This window comes from Orycteropus afer, unplaced genomic scaffold (genome assembly GCF_000298275.1).
Source record: "Orycteropus afer afer isolate SDZICR_OR568_19922 unplaced genomic scaffold, OryAfe1.0 scaffold00089, whole genome shotgun sequence".
NCBI classification, from domain to species: Eukaryota; Metazoa; Chordata; class Mammalia; order Tubulidentata; family Orycteropodidae; genus Orycteropus; species Orycteropus afer.
In genome coordinates, this window is record NW_006921676.1 from 3760829 (window position 1) to 3780995 (window position 20167).

General features: G+C 41.5%; 1 protein-coding gene across 1 annotated transcript in view; it reads left to right on the top strand.

Moving 5' to 3' along the window:
- RASA3 (RAS p21 protein activator 3) overlaps positions 1-20167 on the top strand; it is a 201159-nt gene that overhangs the window by 45454 nt on the left and 135538 nt on the right. Inside the window, exon 2 of the mRNA XM_007942377.2 lies at positions 4542-4645. Within this exon, the coding sequence (XP_007940568.2) occupies positions 4542-4645 (104 nt within the window). The remainder of the gene's footprint in view (positions 1-4541; positions 4646-20167) is intronic.

A 20167-nucleotide genomic window follows, 5' to 3' on the forward strand; every position in this document is an offset into this window, starting at 1 on the left:
AGTGTGAATTGATAGCTCATGATTTAATTTGTACTGTCCTAATGGTTAGTGAGGGAGCTCTGGTGGCGTAGTGCCTAAGGCATTTGACTGCTAACAAGAAGGCTGGTGGTTCAAGTCCACCAGCCACTCCTCAGAAGGAAGATTGGGCAATCTACTTCTGTAGTCATAACTGCCTCGGAAACCCAAGGAGGGGTCACTATGAGTCAGATCCAACTCAACGGCAGTGAGGTTTTTTTTTTTTGGTTTTGGATGGTTAGTGATGTTGAACATTTTTAAATATATGTTTGTTGGCCATTCATCTTCTTTGGTGATATTTCTATTAAAATATTTTGCCTATTTTTAAATTGAATTTTTCTCTTATTATTATTGAGCTATAAGAGTTCTTTTATGTATTGTAGATGCAAGTCCCTTACCAGATATATGACTTGCAAATATTTTCTTCCGGTGTGTGGCTTGTTTTTTTTTGTTTTTTTTTTTTAACTTTCTTAATGGTGTCTTTTAAAACACAAAAGTTTTTAATGATTTTCATTTTTATGAAGTCTGATTTATCAGTTATTGTTTTCTTCTAGTGATAGTGCTTTTGATGTTATAACTAAGACTAACTCCAGGTCACAAAGATTTATTCCTATATTTTCTTCTAAGAGTTTTGTAGATTTAAGTCTTACACTTACACCTGTGATCTTTGAGTTATCTTTTGTGTACCCTTTGAGTTTAAGGGTCTAAATTCATCTTTTTACATATAGATGTCCAGTTGTCCTAGCATCATTTATCGAAAAGACTGTCCTTTCCTCATTGAATTGTCTTTGAGCTTTTCTTGAAAATTAACCAACTCTGGACTCTCCATTCCATTCCATTGATTCCATGTGTCTTTCCTTATGCCAGTACCACACTCTTTTATTACTGTTGCTCTGTGGTAAATTTCTAAACCAGGAAATATGAGTCCTCCACATTTGTTCTTTTTCAAGAATGTTTTGGCCTTTCTGAGTCCTTTTCACACCCAGTGCTGGAGGTATTTGGCATTCTGAATGGTTTCTGTGGCTTTCTGACTGAGCTGTTAGACCATTCTGGTTTCTCAGCCTCTAGAGCCCTTTCTTCCCAGCTGGTTCCTGGTGACCACCACCCTCCAACTCAGTGGTGTCTTCAGGTTCAGATAAGCAGAGCTTGGGCAGTACCCACCTGTGCCCATTTCTGGATCTCAGCCTTATCTCTTGGCCCTGACTTCCTCCTCCCTTGGCCATTTTCTTCTGTCACCTTCTATGCCACTTCACTCCTGAGGTGTGTTGTTATATTCTGGACTCCCAAAGCCCTTCATGTTTTGCTCTCCGTCAGACTCACCATTCTGGTTTGTGATGGTCTCTTTGCTTGTCTCTGTCCCCCTTTACCCTGTAGAGTCCTTAAAGGAAAGTCTTTATAGTAGACACCTTTGTTTAGCTGTATCTGGTAGAGAGCAGGCTCTCAGGAGGTGTTTATTGCTAGAATGAGTGAATGGCTAAGTGAATAAAAACTCTGACACCTCATGTTGTATCTTCCTGAAATTGACTGCTGGTCCCTGTATCTGTGTCAACCCTTACCACATAACATTCTACTGGGAGGCCTAGAATTTTTCCCACCACCCATATCTGGGTCCTTTTCTACATACTCCACCTCACCTCACTGAGCTCTAGGTTTCAGTTTTGTTACATTTGCTCCATCTTTCTCTGGTTAACTGGGTCATGCTGAGCTCACTCCAAGCTACAATAAGTTAGTATGTGATCCCTCTATTTCAGCAGCTGACTAATGTTGACTTCAGCTCCAGTGTTTGGCTGACATACTGCATGCCTGCGTTTAAGGGGAAAGTTAGCATTCTGGTGATTTCATCATGGGAGACAAGCTGGGTGTTACAAGATCAAATGATAAGGCATTGTGCCACAAAAAATACATTGAGTCTATTGAATCTATAACATTGTCTATTATAAGATATACCATAATTTTATGTACCACTAAGAAAAAACTAAGAAACTATGAAAAACAGTGCTAATTAATCTGTGAAAATAATTCTTTCTTACATTGATTTCAAGAAATGTGTGTGTGTGTTGTATGGTGTCAAAACCCAAACCCATTGCTGTTGAGCCAGTTCTGACTCATGGTGACCCCATTGTTACAGAATAGAACAGCTTCATAGGGTTTTTGTGGCTGTAGTCTTTAGGAAGGCAGATTGCCAAGCCTTTCTTTTGTGGCACCACTGGGTGGGTTCAAACTGCCAAACTTTAGGTTAATGCAGTCATCCCTTAGTATCTAGGGGGATTGGCTCCAAGACCACCCGCACCCCACGTACCAAGATCTGTGGATACTCAAGCCCCTTATAGAAAATGGTGTAGTATATACCCTATACACATCCTTCCCTATACTTTAAATCATCTCTCCAACACCAAAGCTAAACTCACTGCCAACAAGTCGATTCTGACTTATATTACCCCCCATTGGGTTTCCAAGGCTGTAAATCTTTATGGAAGCAGGGTGCCTCATCCTTCTTCAGTGGTACGGCTGGTGGGTTCGAACTATTGACTTTTTGGTTAGCAGCCAAATACCGTTATCACTGTACCACTAAAGCTCCTTAAATCATCTCTAAACCAAAACCAAACTCACTGCCATCGAGTTGACTCCGATTCTTAGCGACCCCAGTTGGGTTTCTGGGGCAGTAAATCTTTATAGAAGTAGGTTGCCCCATCTTCCTTCCACAGAGCACCTGGTGGGTTTGAACGCCAACCTTTGGTTTGGCAGTCAAATGCCTTAGGTGTTGCACCATCATTACTTATAATACGTAATATAATCTAAATATTATGTAAATAGCACTTTTAGTCTTTGAAAAATTGACCACTAAGTTACTTTTTAGGAGCCTCTTTTTCTTGAATATTTTCATTTGGTGGCTGGCTGAATACGTGGGTACAGAACCCCTGGATACAGAGGACTGGCCGTGTTTAAACACAAACCGTTCATGTCACTCGCATGTTATTTTGATCTCAGAAGTGCTAAAATGTGAAGAAAAAAGAGGTGCATCTCAAAGTTGATAAAATATAGTCCTGAAATTCTCTTGGTTGGAAGCTAATCCACCTTCTCTTCTTCTTTCTCTCTCTCCTGCTGTCACATCTTTGCCACTCACAGTGACCTTGCACTGTGAGATACACATGATTCTTTATCACTTGCCTTTTCATACTTGGTCAGGATTATACATTCCTCTTCCTTTCTGCTGCCTTCTAATAAAATGTTGTTGTTGTTGTTGTTATTATGTGCCATGGAGTCAGACCCGACTCATAGCCACCTCTCTTTGGGTTTCCAAGGCAGTATCACTACGGAAGTAGATTGCCCAACTTCCCTTCTGAGGAGTGGCTGGTGGCTTTGAACCAGCAGCCTCTGGTTAGCAGTCAAGTGCCTTAGGCACCACACTACCAGAGCTCCAATAAAATGTAGCATAATGTTTTTGTTCTTACCTGACTCATTTACATGTCTCCCATTCTAAATTGACCACATCACATTCAAGATAATTGCCTGCATGTGTGTGTGTGCACTAAGGCAATTGCTAGGTGAGGCAGTCTGCTGTAGTTCATGTAGGTCCAAAGCAGTGCTGTTTTTCCTGTGTGTTTGCTGAGGCTTTAGTGAACCACCTTTTGCTAACCTCAGCCTTGTGCTTGACCAGAACAATGGGGAGGTTTGTTTAATGATGAAACCCCCTGGCTTTCTGCCCTTTAATTAGAAGTAGCAGTTTATTTTTGAGTTTCCATCTGTGGTGTTTGCTTCATCTGTCAGGGTGATTCATGTGTGGGCTGGACTAAGCAGTGGGATCTGTGTGAAGAGGGTGATCACCTGTGTCAGAAGAAGGATACTCTCCCAGGGAGAGAGGCACCATGGCTGTCCAGTCAGGGATCTGCACTGAATCATGGGAAAAACAGGATCAGTGTCTAGGCTGATGTCATAAAACTGGGGTGCTGTGTTTTACTTCTGACATATAAAGTGAGTGCTACCACCCCTACCCCAAAATAGTCACTTACAGAACATTACAGTACTCCCTTAGTATCTGTGTTACACTTGAATGTGTATGATAGAAATGGTTTCATTAATTGTCACAGTCTTTGTCAGACTTTCTGATTTTCCTACACTGTCAACTAAATCAAGTCTCGTAATGCAAACTTGTTCATTCATTTACTATTATTTGTCTTTGGGATGATGACTGCTAGGAAGATAATCTCTGAAGATCTTTTAAAGTTTGCTTACTATTGAATTTGTTTTTACCCCAATTAAGAGACTCCAGTTACATGTCCCACAAGTGAAACATGATGTAAAGTGTTTTTATGGTGCATTTTAAAATAAAATTGCACACTTATACCTGAAAACAGTGCTTAAAATCTTCAAGACCATGAAAACCTACAGCTCTAAGAGCTAAGGACAAGTTCTCCACAGGTAGTGCCCACACAGTGATTAATTAGCTATGCTAGTCTGCCCAGTACAAAGAACAAATAAAACTGTGGTGTGTATTCTAATGATAATCATTTTGTTTATTTGTCCAGCCCCTTTTATGGAGAAGACTTTTACTGTGAAATTCCTCGGAGTTTTCGCCACCTGTCATTTTACATTTTTGATAGAGACGTTTTCCGGAGGGATTCCATCATAGGTAGGTATTTAAATGGATGTTTTGTTCATTTTTCCCATCTTCTGAGCAGGGGTGTTTGGAATCTCATTCTGGCTTGGCAGAAGGGAAGAGCCTCATCTAAGCATACCCAGTCTGTCCTGAACTAGAGCCAAATGTGTAGTTAGTGTATTTGGAGATACTTGGATATAATTTAAAAAACAAAATTGTAGTATGTCCTTGAGGCTTTACTGAGGGTAGAGTACTGTCCTTTGGGGGATTTTTTATGGAAATGGCCCTATAGATTACATTTTCTCTGGGCTCTCCATGGTCCTGACCTGTGGATCTCCCATGTCTTCCTCACTCTTGGCTTGGGTGGGCCATTCAAATGTTCATCAATCTGTAGTCTGATTCCAAAGCCTTTCATGAGCATGGACAGTTGGTTCCCAGACCATCAGTACCTTGTGAATCTTTAAAGTTGAAAGCTTCAACTAGAAATTCTCATTACATTGTTGTCATTAGCTGACTTTGAGTTGACTCCTAGTTCATGATGACCTCGTGCACAAAGGAATGAAATGTTACCCAGTCCTCATCCAGTTTCCAAGTGATTCCCAATAGCTCATCCTCATGATTGGTTGCAGATCAGACCATTGTGATCCATAGAGTTTTTTCACTGACCGATTTTTTTACTTTATTTTTCTGTCTATCTATCTATCTATCTATCTATCTATCCATTTATTTTATTGTGATTTGGGTGAACGTTTACACAGCAAATTCACTTTCCATACAGCAGTTCACATAAACGTTGTCTGATGACATTGACAGTTTACCCCAATGCAACACTCCCCTCCCACTTCCTTCCGATAGTTACCTCTTCCCTGTGTCCATCCCTCCATGCACTCCTGCCCCCTGAACTGTCTCCCTGTGCATAAAGCCCTTCTTTCTCCCATGATTGTTCTCTCCAAAGAGTGTATCTACCTTAGGTACATGTTCAACTCATATGCTTGTCTTTTGTTTGGCTGGACGCCACAGGTGTGGGTTCAATTCCAGACCTGAAGGGAAGTTAGGGACCATAGTCTTAGTGGTTCCACCAGGCTCTATCAGACCAGCAAACCTGGTCTCCCTTTTTTTTTTTTTCCCAAATGAGTTTGAATTTTGTTGCACATTGTTCTCCCTCTCTATCCAGGATCTCCTACATAGATCCTCCTCTGAGTGGTTAACAGTGGTAGCCAGGCACCATCTAGTTCTTCTGGTCTCATAGTCATACAGGCTGAGGATAGCATGGTGTACCAGTCTCTAGGACTAATTGTTTCCATGAATCTTTGGTTTTCTTCATTCTTCTTTGCTCTGGATGAAGAGAGACCCTTCGTTGCATCTAGATGGCTCCTTGTAAGCTTTTAAGATCTCAGTCGCTACTTGCCAAAGTAGGAGGTGGAACAATGTTTTGTGTAGTATGTTATGCCAAGTGAGCTTGATGTCCCTTGTAACTACGGTCCCGAGCCCACAGGTTCAACTACTTGCTCCCTCTGGGTAGCTGGCTGTGACCAAGAAGTGACTACAACTTTGTCCCTTGGCAGCTCTACTATACCCCTGGGAGTTCTTACAGAACATACACATATACTTGTACAACCATTGTCTGCCAACCCTGTACATGGTCTTGGGTACACTCCCTGCTCCATAGACATACCTAATAGTTCAGCCTGTCCACCCATCTATCCACCTGTATACCCATGTTTGCCTTCACTGACAACGCAGTACTGTATGTGCGAAAGGGTTCACCTTTGTTGTCTGTTTCTCCCATGTACCTCTTTATGCCTTCCTCTTCCTCAGTGCCACCATGTTGATCACTCACATTTGGTACATTGTCCTTCTCTTCACCCAAATCAGTACTTATCTCTACCTATCTCTACCTATCTAACAGTGTTCCCTCCCCTCCCCTCCCCTCCTACCCCTGGTAACCAACAAAGAAAATTTCCTTCCATATATAAACTTTCACAGTAACAGACTAATACAATATTTGTCCTTCTGTGATTGACTTATTTCACTCAGCATAATGTCCTCCAAGTTCATCCACATTATGAAGTGATTTGCAGATTCTACATTATTCTTTAGGGTTGCATAGTATTCCATTGTGTGTATGTACCACAGTTTGGTATCCATTCCTCAGTTGATGGACACCTAGATTGTTTCCAACTTTTTGCTATTGTAAATAGTGCTGTGATGAACATGGATGTGCATGTGTCTGTTCTTGTCATGACTCTCACTTCTTTAGGATACATACCTAGTAATGGAATGGCTTGATCAAGTGGTATTTCTATTTCCAACTTTTTAAGGAATTGCCATACTGCTTTCCACAGTGGTTGTACCATTTGACAGTCCCACCAGCAGTATATGAGAGTCCCAATTTCTCCCAACCTCGTCAGCATTTGTTATTTTCTGTGTTGTTGAACTTTGCTGTTAGTACTTGGGCAAGATGGTATCTCATTGTTGTTTTGATTTGCATCTCTCTAATGGCTAATGATCGTGAGCATTTCTTCATATGTTTATTGGCCACCTGAATATCCTCCTTGGTGAAATGTCTATTCACGTCTTCTGCCCATTTTTTAATTAGATTATTTTCTTTTTGTTATTGAGGTGTTGGAGTTTTCTATAAATTCTAGACATAAGTCCCTTGTCAGATATGTCATTGCCGAATATTCTTTCCTAATCTGTAGGTTCTCTTTTTATTCTTTTGGAGAAGTCTTTGGAAGCACATAAAAATTTGATTTTTAGAAGGTCCCATTCATCTAGTTTATCTTCTGTTGTTTGTGTATTTTGGGTTATGCTTGATAGTCTATTTGTACCATATATTGTCATTGTTGTTATGTGCTGTCGAGTTGGACCCGACTCATAGTGACCCCTCCTTGGGTTTTCGAGGCGGTATCACTATGAAAGTAGATTGCCCAACCTTCTTTCCAAGGAGTGGCTGGTGGGTTTGAACCACTGGCCTTCTGGTTAGCAGTCAAGTGCCTTAGGCATTATGCTACCAGAGCTCCTATAGCAACCCTATAGAGCAGAACTGCCCAATAGCATTTCCAAGGCTGTAGATCTTTACGGAAGCAGACTACCTCATCTTTCTCCTGCATAGTAGCTGGTGGGTTTGAACTACTGACCTTTTAGTTAGTTAACCACTGCACCACCAAAGATCCTTCACATTACATTGTTGTTGTTGTTGTTGTTGTTATGTGCCATCGAGTCAGACCCGACTCATAGCGACCCCTCCTTGGGTTGCCGAGGCAGTATCACTACAGAAGTAGATTGCCCCATCTTCCTTCTGAGGAGTGGCTGGTGGGTTTGAACCATCAGCCTTCTGGTTAGCAGTCAAGTGCCTTAGGCTACCAGAGCTCCCCACATTACGTTAGGGAGACCAAAATGTGGTTGGTAGCCTGTATTTCAAGGCAAGGGTATATGCATCTCTCATCCAGTCTCCAGATGATTCCCAATGGCTCACCTTGAAGAGTCTGTATGGACCAGAGACATTTGAGTGATTTTCATAGTTGTCTTTTCTCCTTACAAGCTCCAGATTCCAGACTGTTCTTCATCCCTGGTGCCAGTGACCCCTTCCAATATCAGTCAAATGAAGGGCCACCCAGGGAAGGAGAATGTGTACTTGTTAAGAAGAGGGTCTTTGGCACCAGGCACATCTGTGCTTGAATCCTAGCTGAGCCACTTATTAGATACTTGGACTTAGGCAAGTTACTTCTCTGAACCCCCAGTTTCCCTCTGTTTTAAAAAGAGAGTCATAATGGTTCTACTAAGGAGCTCTGGTGGTGTACTGTGTAAGACATTTGGCTACTAACCAGAAGGTTGGTGGTTCAAACCCACCAGCTGCTCTGTGGGAGGAAGATAAGGCACTGTAAAGATTTATAGCCTTGGAAACCCAGTGGAGTTCACTGTGAGTTGGAATTGACTGGGCATTGGGTATCTTTGGCTAATGGTTCTACTGCCCCCAGAAGATGGTTGTGTGATGGGAAGAAGGGAATGAGCTTGCCTCAGTGCTGGCATACAGTGAGTTCTCCTGTGTGGTTCCCATTGATAGTGTTAAATGAGGCCCTTTGTTCATTAAGCCTATAACATGGTAGCCGAGCAGATTTGAGGTGACTGTAAGTGTATCTTGGGTCATGGCTGGAGATTTTTGTGTCCAAAATTACCTGAAGGACTCCATTGTAACCAATGTCATTTTAATAAGACAGTCACAGGAATGTAGAGATAGAGGGGGGTTGATTTATCTGGAAAAAACACCTGCTATTATGTGCAAGGAAGGAGAGAAGAAGCCAGGATGGAAGGGCAGGAAAGAAGATAGAAACAACTCAAGAATAAGGGTATTCAAGCCCATACCCTGTAGTTAGCTGGGGCAATCAGGAGGACTCAAAGCTAACTGAACATAGAGAAGAAAATCAAAGTCAAGCTGAAGGTGGCCTCCAGAGCAGCCTTGGATCTGTTGCAGCTTGCCATGCACAGTTTGAACCCCAGATTCTTAACTTGGTAGAACTTTCTCGCCTCTTCTGTAGATGACACAATTATATTTTAGGTGATTGATTCTGAAGAATTGAAACAGAAGGGCAAAGAAGAACAGTTGATGTTTCCTCTAGGCTGTGGCTTAAAGGGAACACATCCCCCTACTAAGTCTTGATTAGTGTCAGCAGCAGAGATCCATATCAAAGCCAAGGGTCTTCAGGGGTGTTGGAGGTAAATGTAGTAACTGTAGGGTGTCTTCTGCCTGAGGAGACCATAGATAACCTCATGGCTTACTCCTTCAACTCCTCAAGGTCTTTACTAGGCTGTCCCCTTCTCAGGAAGGCTGTCCCTAGCCACTCAGTCTCTGACCTCCTTCCTTGCTTCATTTTTTTTTTCTGTACCTTTTCAGCATCTACTAATCTTATTTATTCAATCTTACTTATTCTGTGTCCCACTGTTTGTATTAGCTCCATGAAGAATTTTTGCTGGTTTTATTCACTCCCTAGAATGATGCTTGGAACATAGTAGACATAGTTGAGGGAGTGCTAAAATAAATGTATATTTGTGCTTATATGAAGACATACATGTATAAATGTAAGTATAATATAAACATACAAAAGGAAATTTAGAGACCAAAACCACCACAGTCTTCTTCACCATCACAGAACCTCTGCCATTTTGCTGCATTTCATTCATTCATTCATTCTAGAAATATTTATTGAGTGCCTGTTATTTGCCAGGTACTATAAGTTAAAATAGGAGCTCTGGTAGCATCGTGCCTAAGGCACTTGACTGCTAACCAGAAGGCTGGCAGTTCAAACCCGTCAGCCACTCCTCGGAAGGAAGGTTGGGCAATCTACTTCAGTAGTGATACTGCTTCGGGAACCCAAGGAGGCGTCGCTGTGAGTCGGGGCTGACTTGACAGTACATAACAACAACAACAACAACAACAAATATGTTAAGATGCTCAGGATCACAGATGATCTTGTTCTCAAACCTTTTCATTTTCTTCCAGTCTTTTTTTCCATCCATAGAGATTATCTTTCACAGTTGTAGTCATTACTGTGCATACAGTACTATATTGTGTTTTGTAATCTTGTATGTTCTTAAATTCTTCTTTAGTAGCAAACCTCAATATTAAGCACATCCAGGGATCTGGAAATGTTCTCATCTCTTGCTTTTCATAAACAAAAGCAGAAAACAGTACAACCAGCCATGTAACTCAAGAGGTATCATCCAGGGTCAATCTTGGAGACCCATGTGTAACTACATGCCATTTTGTCCCAATGATGGTGGCTGGTTCCTTCTGAATATTGGCATGCCATCTGATATGACTCTTATTTCTTAATCTGTACTCAACCTACAATATTCATTGATGGAATGTGGAAAGAAAATTAGTGAAATCTAGAATAAGCGTTCTGATTGCCTGTCCTTTAGACTGCACCTGACCCGTGAATTTGACCTTGACTGAAAGTCAGTATAAATTAAGTGAGGAAAAAGTATAATCCTCACTAGACTTTTCTCTTTGACACTCTGTTGGAGGACAGACCTTAGAGACCTTTGCATTTTCAGACCATAGACTAGCCTTCTAGGACCTGGTAGGCTCTAAGTGAGCCCACAGTAAGTAGTGAGGAGGTTTTGGGAACAATAGTGAACTGGTGGGCAGCTTCCTGCGTAAAGGAGCACCTTCACTGAGGTTGGGGGTCAGAGGTCCTACATAATTCCAGCTTAGTGTGGCCTGGGGGAATACCGGTCTAAAGGGTCCAGATCTTCCAGTTTTTCAAAAATAGCTGGAGAAGCTTGATTTTTCATTATTGGCAACTAATTTTTAAAATTTGAAAGCTTATGCAGGTCAAACAGGACACAGCAGAGGGTACCCAATTTGAGAACTTGAAGTTAAAGTTTCCATGACTAAAACGTCCTTGTTCCTGGATAGAATTTCTGGGTATTTGCATATTCTGGGTATTTCCAATAGTATTATTGGAGGGTGGAGGCAAAGTATCCACTTACTGTAAAGATTCTCCCCACTGTCTTAAGGGTTAATTGTTAGAAATGCATTCGTTAGACCAAAGCAAAACCAAACTCACTGCCATCGAATTGATTCCAACTCATAGTGACACCCATTGTGTTTCCAAGGCTGTAAATCTTTACAGAGGTAGATCACCCCATCTTCCTTCTGTGGAGTGGCTGATGGGTTTGAATCTCTGACCTTCTGGTTAGCAACCAGATGCCTTATGCATTCTTTAGAGCCCTGTCCTATCTGTGTAATAGACTGAACATCAACTGGACTGCCTCCCAGTGCCCAGGTTGCAAACTCCTAGTTGTTTAACTTCAAACAAATCCCTTCACTCCTTTGACTTCCAGGCTTCTCCAGTACAAGGGCTGTGGGATTCAGTAACCTGTGAGAGTTCTTTGTACTTTTTGAGTGCTAATCATTCATCATGTTTGTGCGCCTGTGGGGTTTTGTTTGTTTAGTTTTTTTTTTTTTTTTTTTTTTTGATGAAATGGAATCTGCAGTGTAATTAGCTGGAGTTGCTGAGGTAAAGGGATGGGTATTGACGGTCAGAGCCTGGGAGAACAGCAGATAAGATTTTGCTTCCATATATATATTTATAAAATATACCCTACCCACCACTCATCTGGCATTTTGTCACACTATGATGTTTTGCATGTTGCTGTGATGCTGGAAGCTATGCCACTGGTATTTCAAACACCTGCAGAGTTACCCATAGTGGACAGGTTTCAGCAGAGCTTCTAGACTTAAGAAAGACTAAGAAGAAGGTACTGATGATCTACTTCTAAAAAAAAAAAAAAAAAAATCAGCCAGTAAAAGCCTTAGGAATAGCAGTGGAACATTGTCTGATATGGTGCTAGAGGATGAGCCCCTTGAGTTGGAAGGCACTCAGAATATGACTGGGGAAGAGCTGCCTCCTCAGAGTAGGATCAGTGTTAATGATGTGGATGGAGTAAAGCTTTTGGTACCATCATTTGTTGATGACGTGACTCAAAATGAGAACAAACAGCTGCAAACATACATTGATAATCAGAATGTGAAATGTATGAAATATGAATATAGGAAAATTGGAAGTTGTTAAAAATGAAATGGAATGTTTGAAGATTCCTAGCTATCCTAACTATCTAGGTATTGGCCATTTTGAATCAGATAATCATATGGTCTGCTATGGCAGGAATGACAAGTAGGAACAGCATCACATTCATCATCAAAAAGAACATTTCATGGTCTATCATGAAGTACAGTGCTGTCCCTGATTGGATAATCCCTACTCCTAAAAGGAAGACCAGTTAATACAACTGTTACTCAAATGCCTTAGGCATTACACCACCAGAGCTCCCCAAACTTATACACCAACCATTAATGCCAAAGATGAAGAAATAGAATGTCTTCCCCAATTTCTGCAGTCTGAAATTGATCAAACATGCAATCAGGATGCATTGATAATTATCGATGGTTAGAATGCAAAAGTTGGAAGTGAAGAAGAATCTGTAGCTGGAAAATATGGCGTTGGGGATAGAAGCTATGCCAGAGATCCAGTAATAGAATTTTGAAAGACCAATGACTTACTCATTTCAAATACCTTTTTTCAACAACATTAATGGTGACTATGTACGTGGATCTCCGCAGATAGAATACACAAGAATCAAATCAACTTCATGTGTGGACAGAGACAATGAAGAAGCTCAATATTATCTGTCAGGACAAGGCTAGGGGCCAACTATAAGAACAGACTATCAATTGCTCTTATGCAAGTTTGAGTGGAAGCTGAAGAAGATGAAAACAGGTCCATGAGAGTCAAAGTATGAGCTTGAATATGTTGTTGTTGTAATGTGCCGTCGAGTCGGCCCCGACTCATAGCGACCCCTACTTGGGTTTCCGAGGCAGTATCACTACGGAAGTAGGATTGCCCAACATATACCCCATCTGAATTTAGAGACCATCTCAAGATTAGATTTGATGCAATGAAAACTAATGACATCAAGGACATCATACATGAAGAAAGCAACTACTCATTAAAAAGACAAGAAAGGAAGTAAAGAACAAATGGATGTCAGAAGAGACTCTGAACTTTGGCCTTATATGTAGAATAGCTAAAGCTAGTGGAAAAAATAATGAAGTAAAAGAACTGAACAGAAGATTTCAAAAGGCAGCTCAAGAAGACAAACTAAAGTATTATAATGAAATGTGCAAAGAGCTGGAGTTAGAAAACCCAAGAGGAGGAACACATTCAGTATTTCTCAGGCTGTGAGAACTGAAGAAAAAATTTAAACCTCAAGTTGTAATATTGAAGGATTTTATGGACAAAAATTGAATGATGCAGGAAGCATCAAAAGAACATGGAAGGAATTCACAGAGTTACTGTACCAAAAAGAATTAGTCAATGGTCAAGCATTTCAGGAGGTAGCATATAATCAAGAACTTGAGCCCATATTACTCAAAGAAGAAGACCAAACTGCATGGAAAAAAACAAAAAACAAAAAAACCCAAACTTACTCCCATGGAGTCGGATCTGACTTGTAGCGACCCCTCCTTGGGTTTCCGAGGCAGTATCTCTATGGAAGTAGATTGCCCAATCTTCCTTCCGAGGAGTGGCTGGTGGGTTTGAACCGCCAGCCTCTTGGTTAACAATCAAATGCCTTAGACACTATGCCACCAGAGGTCCTAAACTGCACTGAAGGCATTGGCTAAAAACATTGCTCTAGGAATTACTGAAATACTAATTGAGTTGTTTTGACAAACAGATGCAAAGCTGGAAGCCCTTGCTCATCTATGCCAAGAAGGTTGGAAGACAGCTACCTAGCCAACTGACTGGAAAAGATCCATATTTGTGCCCATTTCAAAGAAAGATGATCCAACAGAAATTATAGAAATATGTCATTAATATCACACACAAGTAAAATTTTGCTGAAGATATTTCAAAAATGGTTGCAACAGACATCAACAGGTAACTTCCAGAAATGTAAGCTGGATTCAGAAGAACACGTGGAACCAGGGATGTCATTATTGATGTCAAATAGATCTTGGCTGAAAGCAGAGAATACCACAAAGACAACTGTGTTTCATTGACTATGGAAAGGCATTCGACTGTGTGGATCATAACAAATTATGGCTTACATTATGAGGAATGGGAATTCCAGAACACTTAATGTGCTCATGAAGAACCTGTGCATAGATTAAGACAGTCTTTCAAAGAGAACAAGGGGATACTGTGTGGTTTAAAATCAGAATAGGTATGCATCAGGGTTGTATCCTTTTACCATACTTTTTCAATCTGCATGCTGAGCAAATAATCTGAGAAGCTGGACTATATGAAGGATTAGAGGAAGTATTGATGAAGCAAAGAATTCAGGATTAGAGGAAGATTCATTAACAGCCTGTGATGTACAGATGGTACAACCGTGCTTACTGAAAGTGAGGATGACTTGAATCACTTACTATAAGGATCAATGACCACAGCTTTCACTAAGGATTACACCTCAGCATAAAGAAAACAAAAATCCTCACCACTGGACAAATAAGCAACATCATGATAAACAGAGAACATACTGAATTTGTTAAGGATTTCATTTTACTTGGATCCACTGTCAACACCCATGGAAAGAGCAATCAAGAAATCAAATGATATATTGAATTAGGGGAACTCTGGTAGCATACAGTGCCTAAGGCATGTGACTGCTAACCAGAAAGCTGGTGGTTCAAACCCACCAGTCACTCCTCAGAAGGAAGGTTGGGAAATCTACATCCGTAGGGATACTACCTCAAGAAACCCAAGGAGGGGTTGCTATGAGTCAGGCCCGATTCAATAGCAGTGAGTATATTGAATTGGGTAAATCTGCTGCAGAATACCTCTTTTAAGTGTTAAAAGGCAAAGATGTCACTTTGAGGGCTAAGGTGTGACTGACCTAAGTCATGGTATTTTCAATCACCTCATAGGAATGTGAAAGCTGGACAACGAGTAAGGAAGACCAAAGAATCGATGCCTTTGAATTATGGCATTGGCTAAGAATATTGAGTATACCTGGACTGCCAGAAGAACAAATAAATTTTTCTGGGAAGAAGTATAGCCAGAATTCTCCTTGGATGTGAGGGCGGCGAGACTTTGTCATACATACCTTGGTCGTGTTATCAGTGGGGATTAGTCTCTGGAGAAGGACATCATGCTTGGTAAAGTAGAGAGTTAGTGAAAAAGAGGAAGACCCTCAATGAGATGGACTGACAGTGAGTGCAACGATGGGCTCAAGCGTAGCAAAGGTTGCAGGATGGCACAGGACTGGGCAGTATTTTGTTCTGTTTGTACATGGGGTCCAACTCTGAGTTGGAACCGTCTCAATGGCACCTAACAACTACAACAACAACCCAACGATGACTTCCATCTTAGCAAAGAGCAGGAAAAAACTCCAAACCTGCCATCACTAACAGTCACTGATGCTGTGTTACCTTGGTGAGAGAGAGAGGCAAGACTGTTAATATTCTTTAGCTCCAAATAAACCATGTTTATTTATAGCCTGTCAAGACAGTAAACGTGTAAGGAGAGAGCAGTGGTTATATATTCCAAAATGAATAAAATTTCTTTATACAGAAACCCTGTAGCAGATGCTTTTCTTAAGGGGAAGGGGACTATGTGTGAAAACTCCCTGTCTGTTACAGTAGAGACCCCAGACAGCAATTTATTTATTTATAAATAAATGCCACTTAAAGTGCATTTGTGCTGCTATTGTTGTCAGATGCCTTTGAGTCAGTTTTGATTCATATGACCCCGTGTGTGCAGAGTAGAGCTGTCCATAGGATTTTTAAGGCTGTGACTTTTTGAAGTTGGTAGCCAGGCCTGTCTTCAGAGGCATTCTGGGTGGACTCAAACCATCAACCTTTTGGCTAGTAGTCGAGCACTTAACTGTTCATTTCATTCAGGGCTCATTTGTGTTTTGTAGGAGAGTCATTCTTCAGAGTGTGGGTTATTCCATTTTATGAGATTTTGCTATAGTCGTTCTTTATAGTCTATTGTCACAAGAATGAATGAGGTATAAACTTCTGTGGGCTGAGAATGGTTTGCATCTTGTTTTTAGAACATGCTCAGAATGCCCTAGGGTGGGACTCCCCTGATACTCAATTGCTTGTAGGTTGGGCTGCCCACCAGACTTTAAGTCCAGCTGTGGTGTAAAGATGACTGACAGGCTCAGTCCAACTTGACACATCCTTCACAGACCAGGTCAGGCCAGGTTTAACCTACTTTTTAAGAGCAGCAACCTTAGAAAACATTGGCAACTTTGGGTCATCCTTTGTTCAACAGCTCCCATCTCTGTGTTCCTTTTTCTCACTTCTCACTAGAGTCTGGGCTATTCCATACATTTTTCTTTAGTACTACACCTCTTGAGGGAGCTCTGGTAGCATAGTGGCTAAGACACTTGCCTGCTCACCAGAAGGCTGGCGGTTCAAACCCACCACCCCACTCCTCGGAAGGAAGGTTGGGCAATCCTACTTCCGTAGTGATACTGCCTCGGAAACCCAAGGAGGGGTCGCTATGAGTCAGGGCTGACTCGACAGCACATAACAACAACAACAACAACACCTCTTGATGTTAATAATAACATTGTTGTTGTATGGCATGTATTTGTTTATTATTTTATCTGTATTATGATTTACAGTTTGTAAGTTATGGGGGTAATTATCAACTAAATGTATTCTCACAATTCTGATATTCATTCCTTCTTATGCACTGCTATATACCCAACACACTATTTTAGGCAATGTGAGTCCATTAGTGAGCAAAATAGACAAGAGTCTTACCTTCATGAAGCACAGGTGGCAGACATTATTACCCCTTCCCCCCAGTTTACAGCTGAGAAGACTGTATTTCAGAGGGGTTGTATAACTTGCTTCGCATTGCATAGCTGAAGGAGGAGGAGGATGTTGGGACCACAACCCATCTTGTTCCAATTCCCCTGCCCTTTCATTAGAGGATGGAGGTGCTCTTCCAGAGGTATTAGCATTGTAGCACAGAACTCCTGTAGAGAGTGAAGCAGTTATCTAGTACTGCTGTAAATGAAGTACCACAAGTGGATGGCTTTAACAAACTGAAATTTATTCTTTCACAGTTCAGGAGGCTAGAAGTACAAATTCAGGGCTCCGGCTCTACGGAAAGGCTTTCTCTCTCTCTGTTGTCTCTGGGAGAAGGTCCTTGTTTCCTTTCAACATCTTTGGGCCTGGCATTCCTTGGAGATTTCCCCGTGTCTTGACATCAATCTTCCCCTGAGTGTAGGAGGCTCTCAGCACAGGGACCCTGAGACCAAAGGATACCCTTCCCTCCTGGTTCTTCCTTCTTGGTAGTACTGAGGTCCCACCTCTCTGCTCAGTTCTCTATCCTTTTATCTTCTGCTAAAAAACAAAAGGTGATGCAGGCCGTACCCCAGCGGAACGCCCCTTATATTGGATCAGGGCTATCACTTGCTTAAGGATGTTGCATCGCACCCTAATCTTACAACAACTGATTGGCTGATCACATCAGAATGCATAATGGAGGATGATTATATCATTACATAACTGCCAAATTACATCATATACAACCACTGAGAATCACGCCCCAGCTAACTTGACACGTTATTTTGGGGACACACAATTCAATCTGTAACAGAAGCCCAGCTCAGGTGGTTGGATTTGGTCATCCTGAGATGAGATTTAAGCTGTCTGCCACTCCCAGTGCCCAAGTTGCGTACTGATCGGTAAGTTAGTTGGCTGGTTGTTGCTGATGGGTGCTGTTGAGTCGACTCACAGAGACCCATGTGACAGAATAGAACTACTCTGTATTCAGGCTGCAGCCTTTACAGAAGCAGATCTCCTGGTCCTTGTCCCACAGAGCCACTGCGTGGGTTCACACATTTGGTGAGCAGCCAAGCAGTTAACTGTTGCATTACCAGAAATCCTTAAGTTGGTTAGGTATTGTGTCAGGAAGCCAGAACTATGATCATTTCTCTTCACTCTCATGACTGAGATGTCTGTTGTAAGCAATGAATCGAGCAGGGCTCTGTGTGAGAAAAGCTGTTAATCTAGTGACACCCTTGGGACCAGGTCATATCATTTAACTAAAGGCACTAGCAGTATCTTGAGTAACAGTGCAGTGTATGTTTCGAGTAGCAGTTCTAGATGTGAGAAGAAGTGAAATTAATTTTCATAGGAACTCATAAATCCTTTTAAGGAAAACATTAGAAGACCAAACTGAAAAAGAAAAAGGATCTCCCACTAACCTTGCAGAAACAAACCCAGAAGCCTATGTTTGTTTTCTGCTTTCCCACCAGGCATACCAAAAATAAAAATTGAAATGTTAAAAAATAAAATTCCAGCCTGCATCACTGAGCCCTTATGAATTCATAATGCCTGACCTAACAAACAGCATACACATCTTTTTCCCCTGGCATATTCTCCGTTGGTGTGATTGGAGCTTAATTTGGAGAAGCTGAACACCAGTAGAGCCAATATATATTGTAAATACGCTCGTACTAAAGAGAGAAAAGGAGCTCTGGTAGCATAGTGCCTAAGGCACTTGACTGCTCACCAGAAGGCTGGCGGTTCAAACCCACCAGCCACTCCTCGGAAGGAAGGTCGGGCAATCCTACTTACGTAGTGATACTACCTCGGAAACCCAAGGACGGGTCGCTATGAGTCGGGGCTGACTCGTCGGCAAACAACAACAACAAAGACAGAAAGGCTGGGTTTTCAAGTGGACCTTTTGTTGTGGAAGCTTCTGGAGGTTGGTGGTGTGTGTTTAATTACGTGTACCTCGATGGCTACACTGCCTTTGGTAGCCTGCAGAACAGGTTGCTGCCTTTTCAACAGCTGTTGCTTGCCAAGCTCACACCTCTTCATTCCCAGCACAGCATTTACTCTGTCCTTGAGGAGCTCCATCCAGCAACATGCTGAGGGTATTTTCTAGAATACATGAGAAGGAAAACAGTCCCCTGGCTTTGGAGTACTGTTTCAGGAACGTTTTAACCTGTAAAATATTTTGAAAGCATAATTATGGGAAGCTTTGTAGTTTTCTAATTTGACTGATTTGTTGGGAAGCATTTAGGATAGGAGGAATAATCCATTTCCTAAAAATGTCTAGTAACATCTACTGGATACGTAGAACATCCCACACTATGCAGGGCTGATTTTAGATCAAGGACTTTTCCTTTAAATCTTTTCTACCCTGTGAGCTCCTGGTGTTGCTGAACCAAACCCAGAGGGTTCATGAGTGTACATCTGTCCCAGGAAAACCTTATTCATGTCCCCTCTGGTAATGAAAATAGAAATGGAGAGGCTAAAATGTGATAACAATTATGATCATTTGAATCTAAGCATTGGGGAGTTCCGGCAAGATGAATCTAAGCATTAAGGCCATTATAATGTCTATTTTTGAACATTCCTGGAAGGGAAAAGAATTTTGGATGCTTAGACCCAGAGTATTAGTAATTTGTATCTGGAGTATATTTGAATCATCCAAACTTAATCTCCAACTGTCGTGTCTACCTGTCTTTTCTCTACTTCCTTGCATTCCAGCCTGCCCTCTACCTGTCCCCTCTTTAGGAGTCACTTGTGATAAGGTCACCAATATTACCAAACCAAGGGATTGTTGTTGTTGTTATGTGCTGTCCAGTCATCTCCGACTCATAACGACCCCTTCTTGGGTTTCCGAGGCAGTATTACTACAGAAGTTGATTGCCCAACCTTCCTTCCGAGGACTGGCTGTTGGGATTGAACCACCAATCTTCTGGTTAGCAGTCAAGTGCCTTAGGCACTATGACACCAGAGCTCCCAAACCAAGAGATATTTCAGTCCAAATCTTAATGGACCTTCCAGCATCATTCAAAGCAGTTGACGATTCCCTTTCCATTGAAGCTTTTTCTCCCTCACATTTCTTTTTTTTCTTTTTAATTGTGATTTGGGTGAAGGTTTACAGAGCAAATTCACTTTCTATACAGCGGTTCACATATACTTTGTCTCATGACATTGACCACAGTTTACCACAATGCAACAGCTCCCCTCCCACTTCCTCCCCATAGTTACCTCTTCCCAGTGTC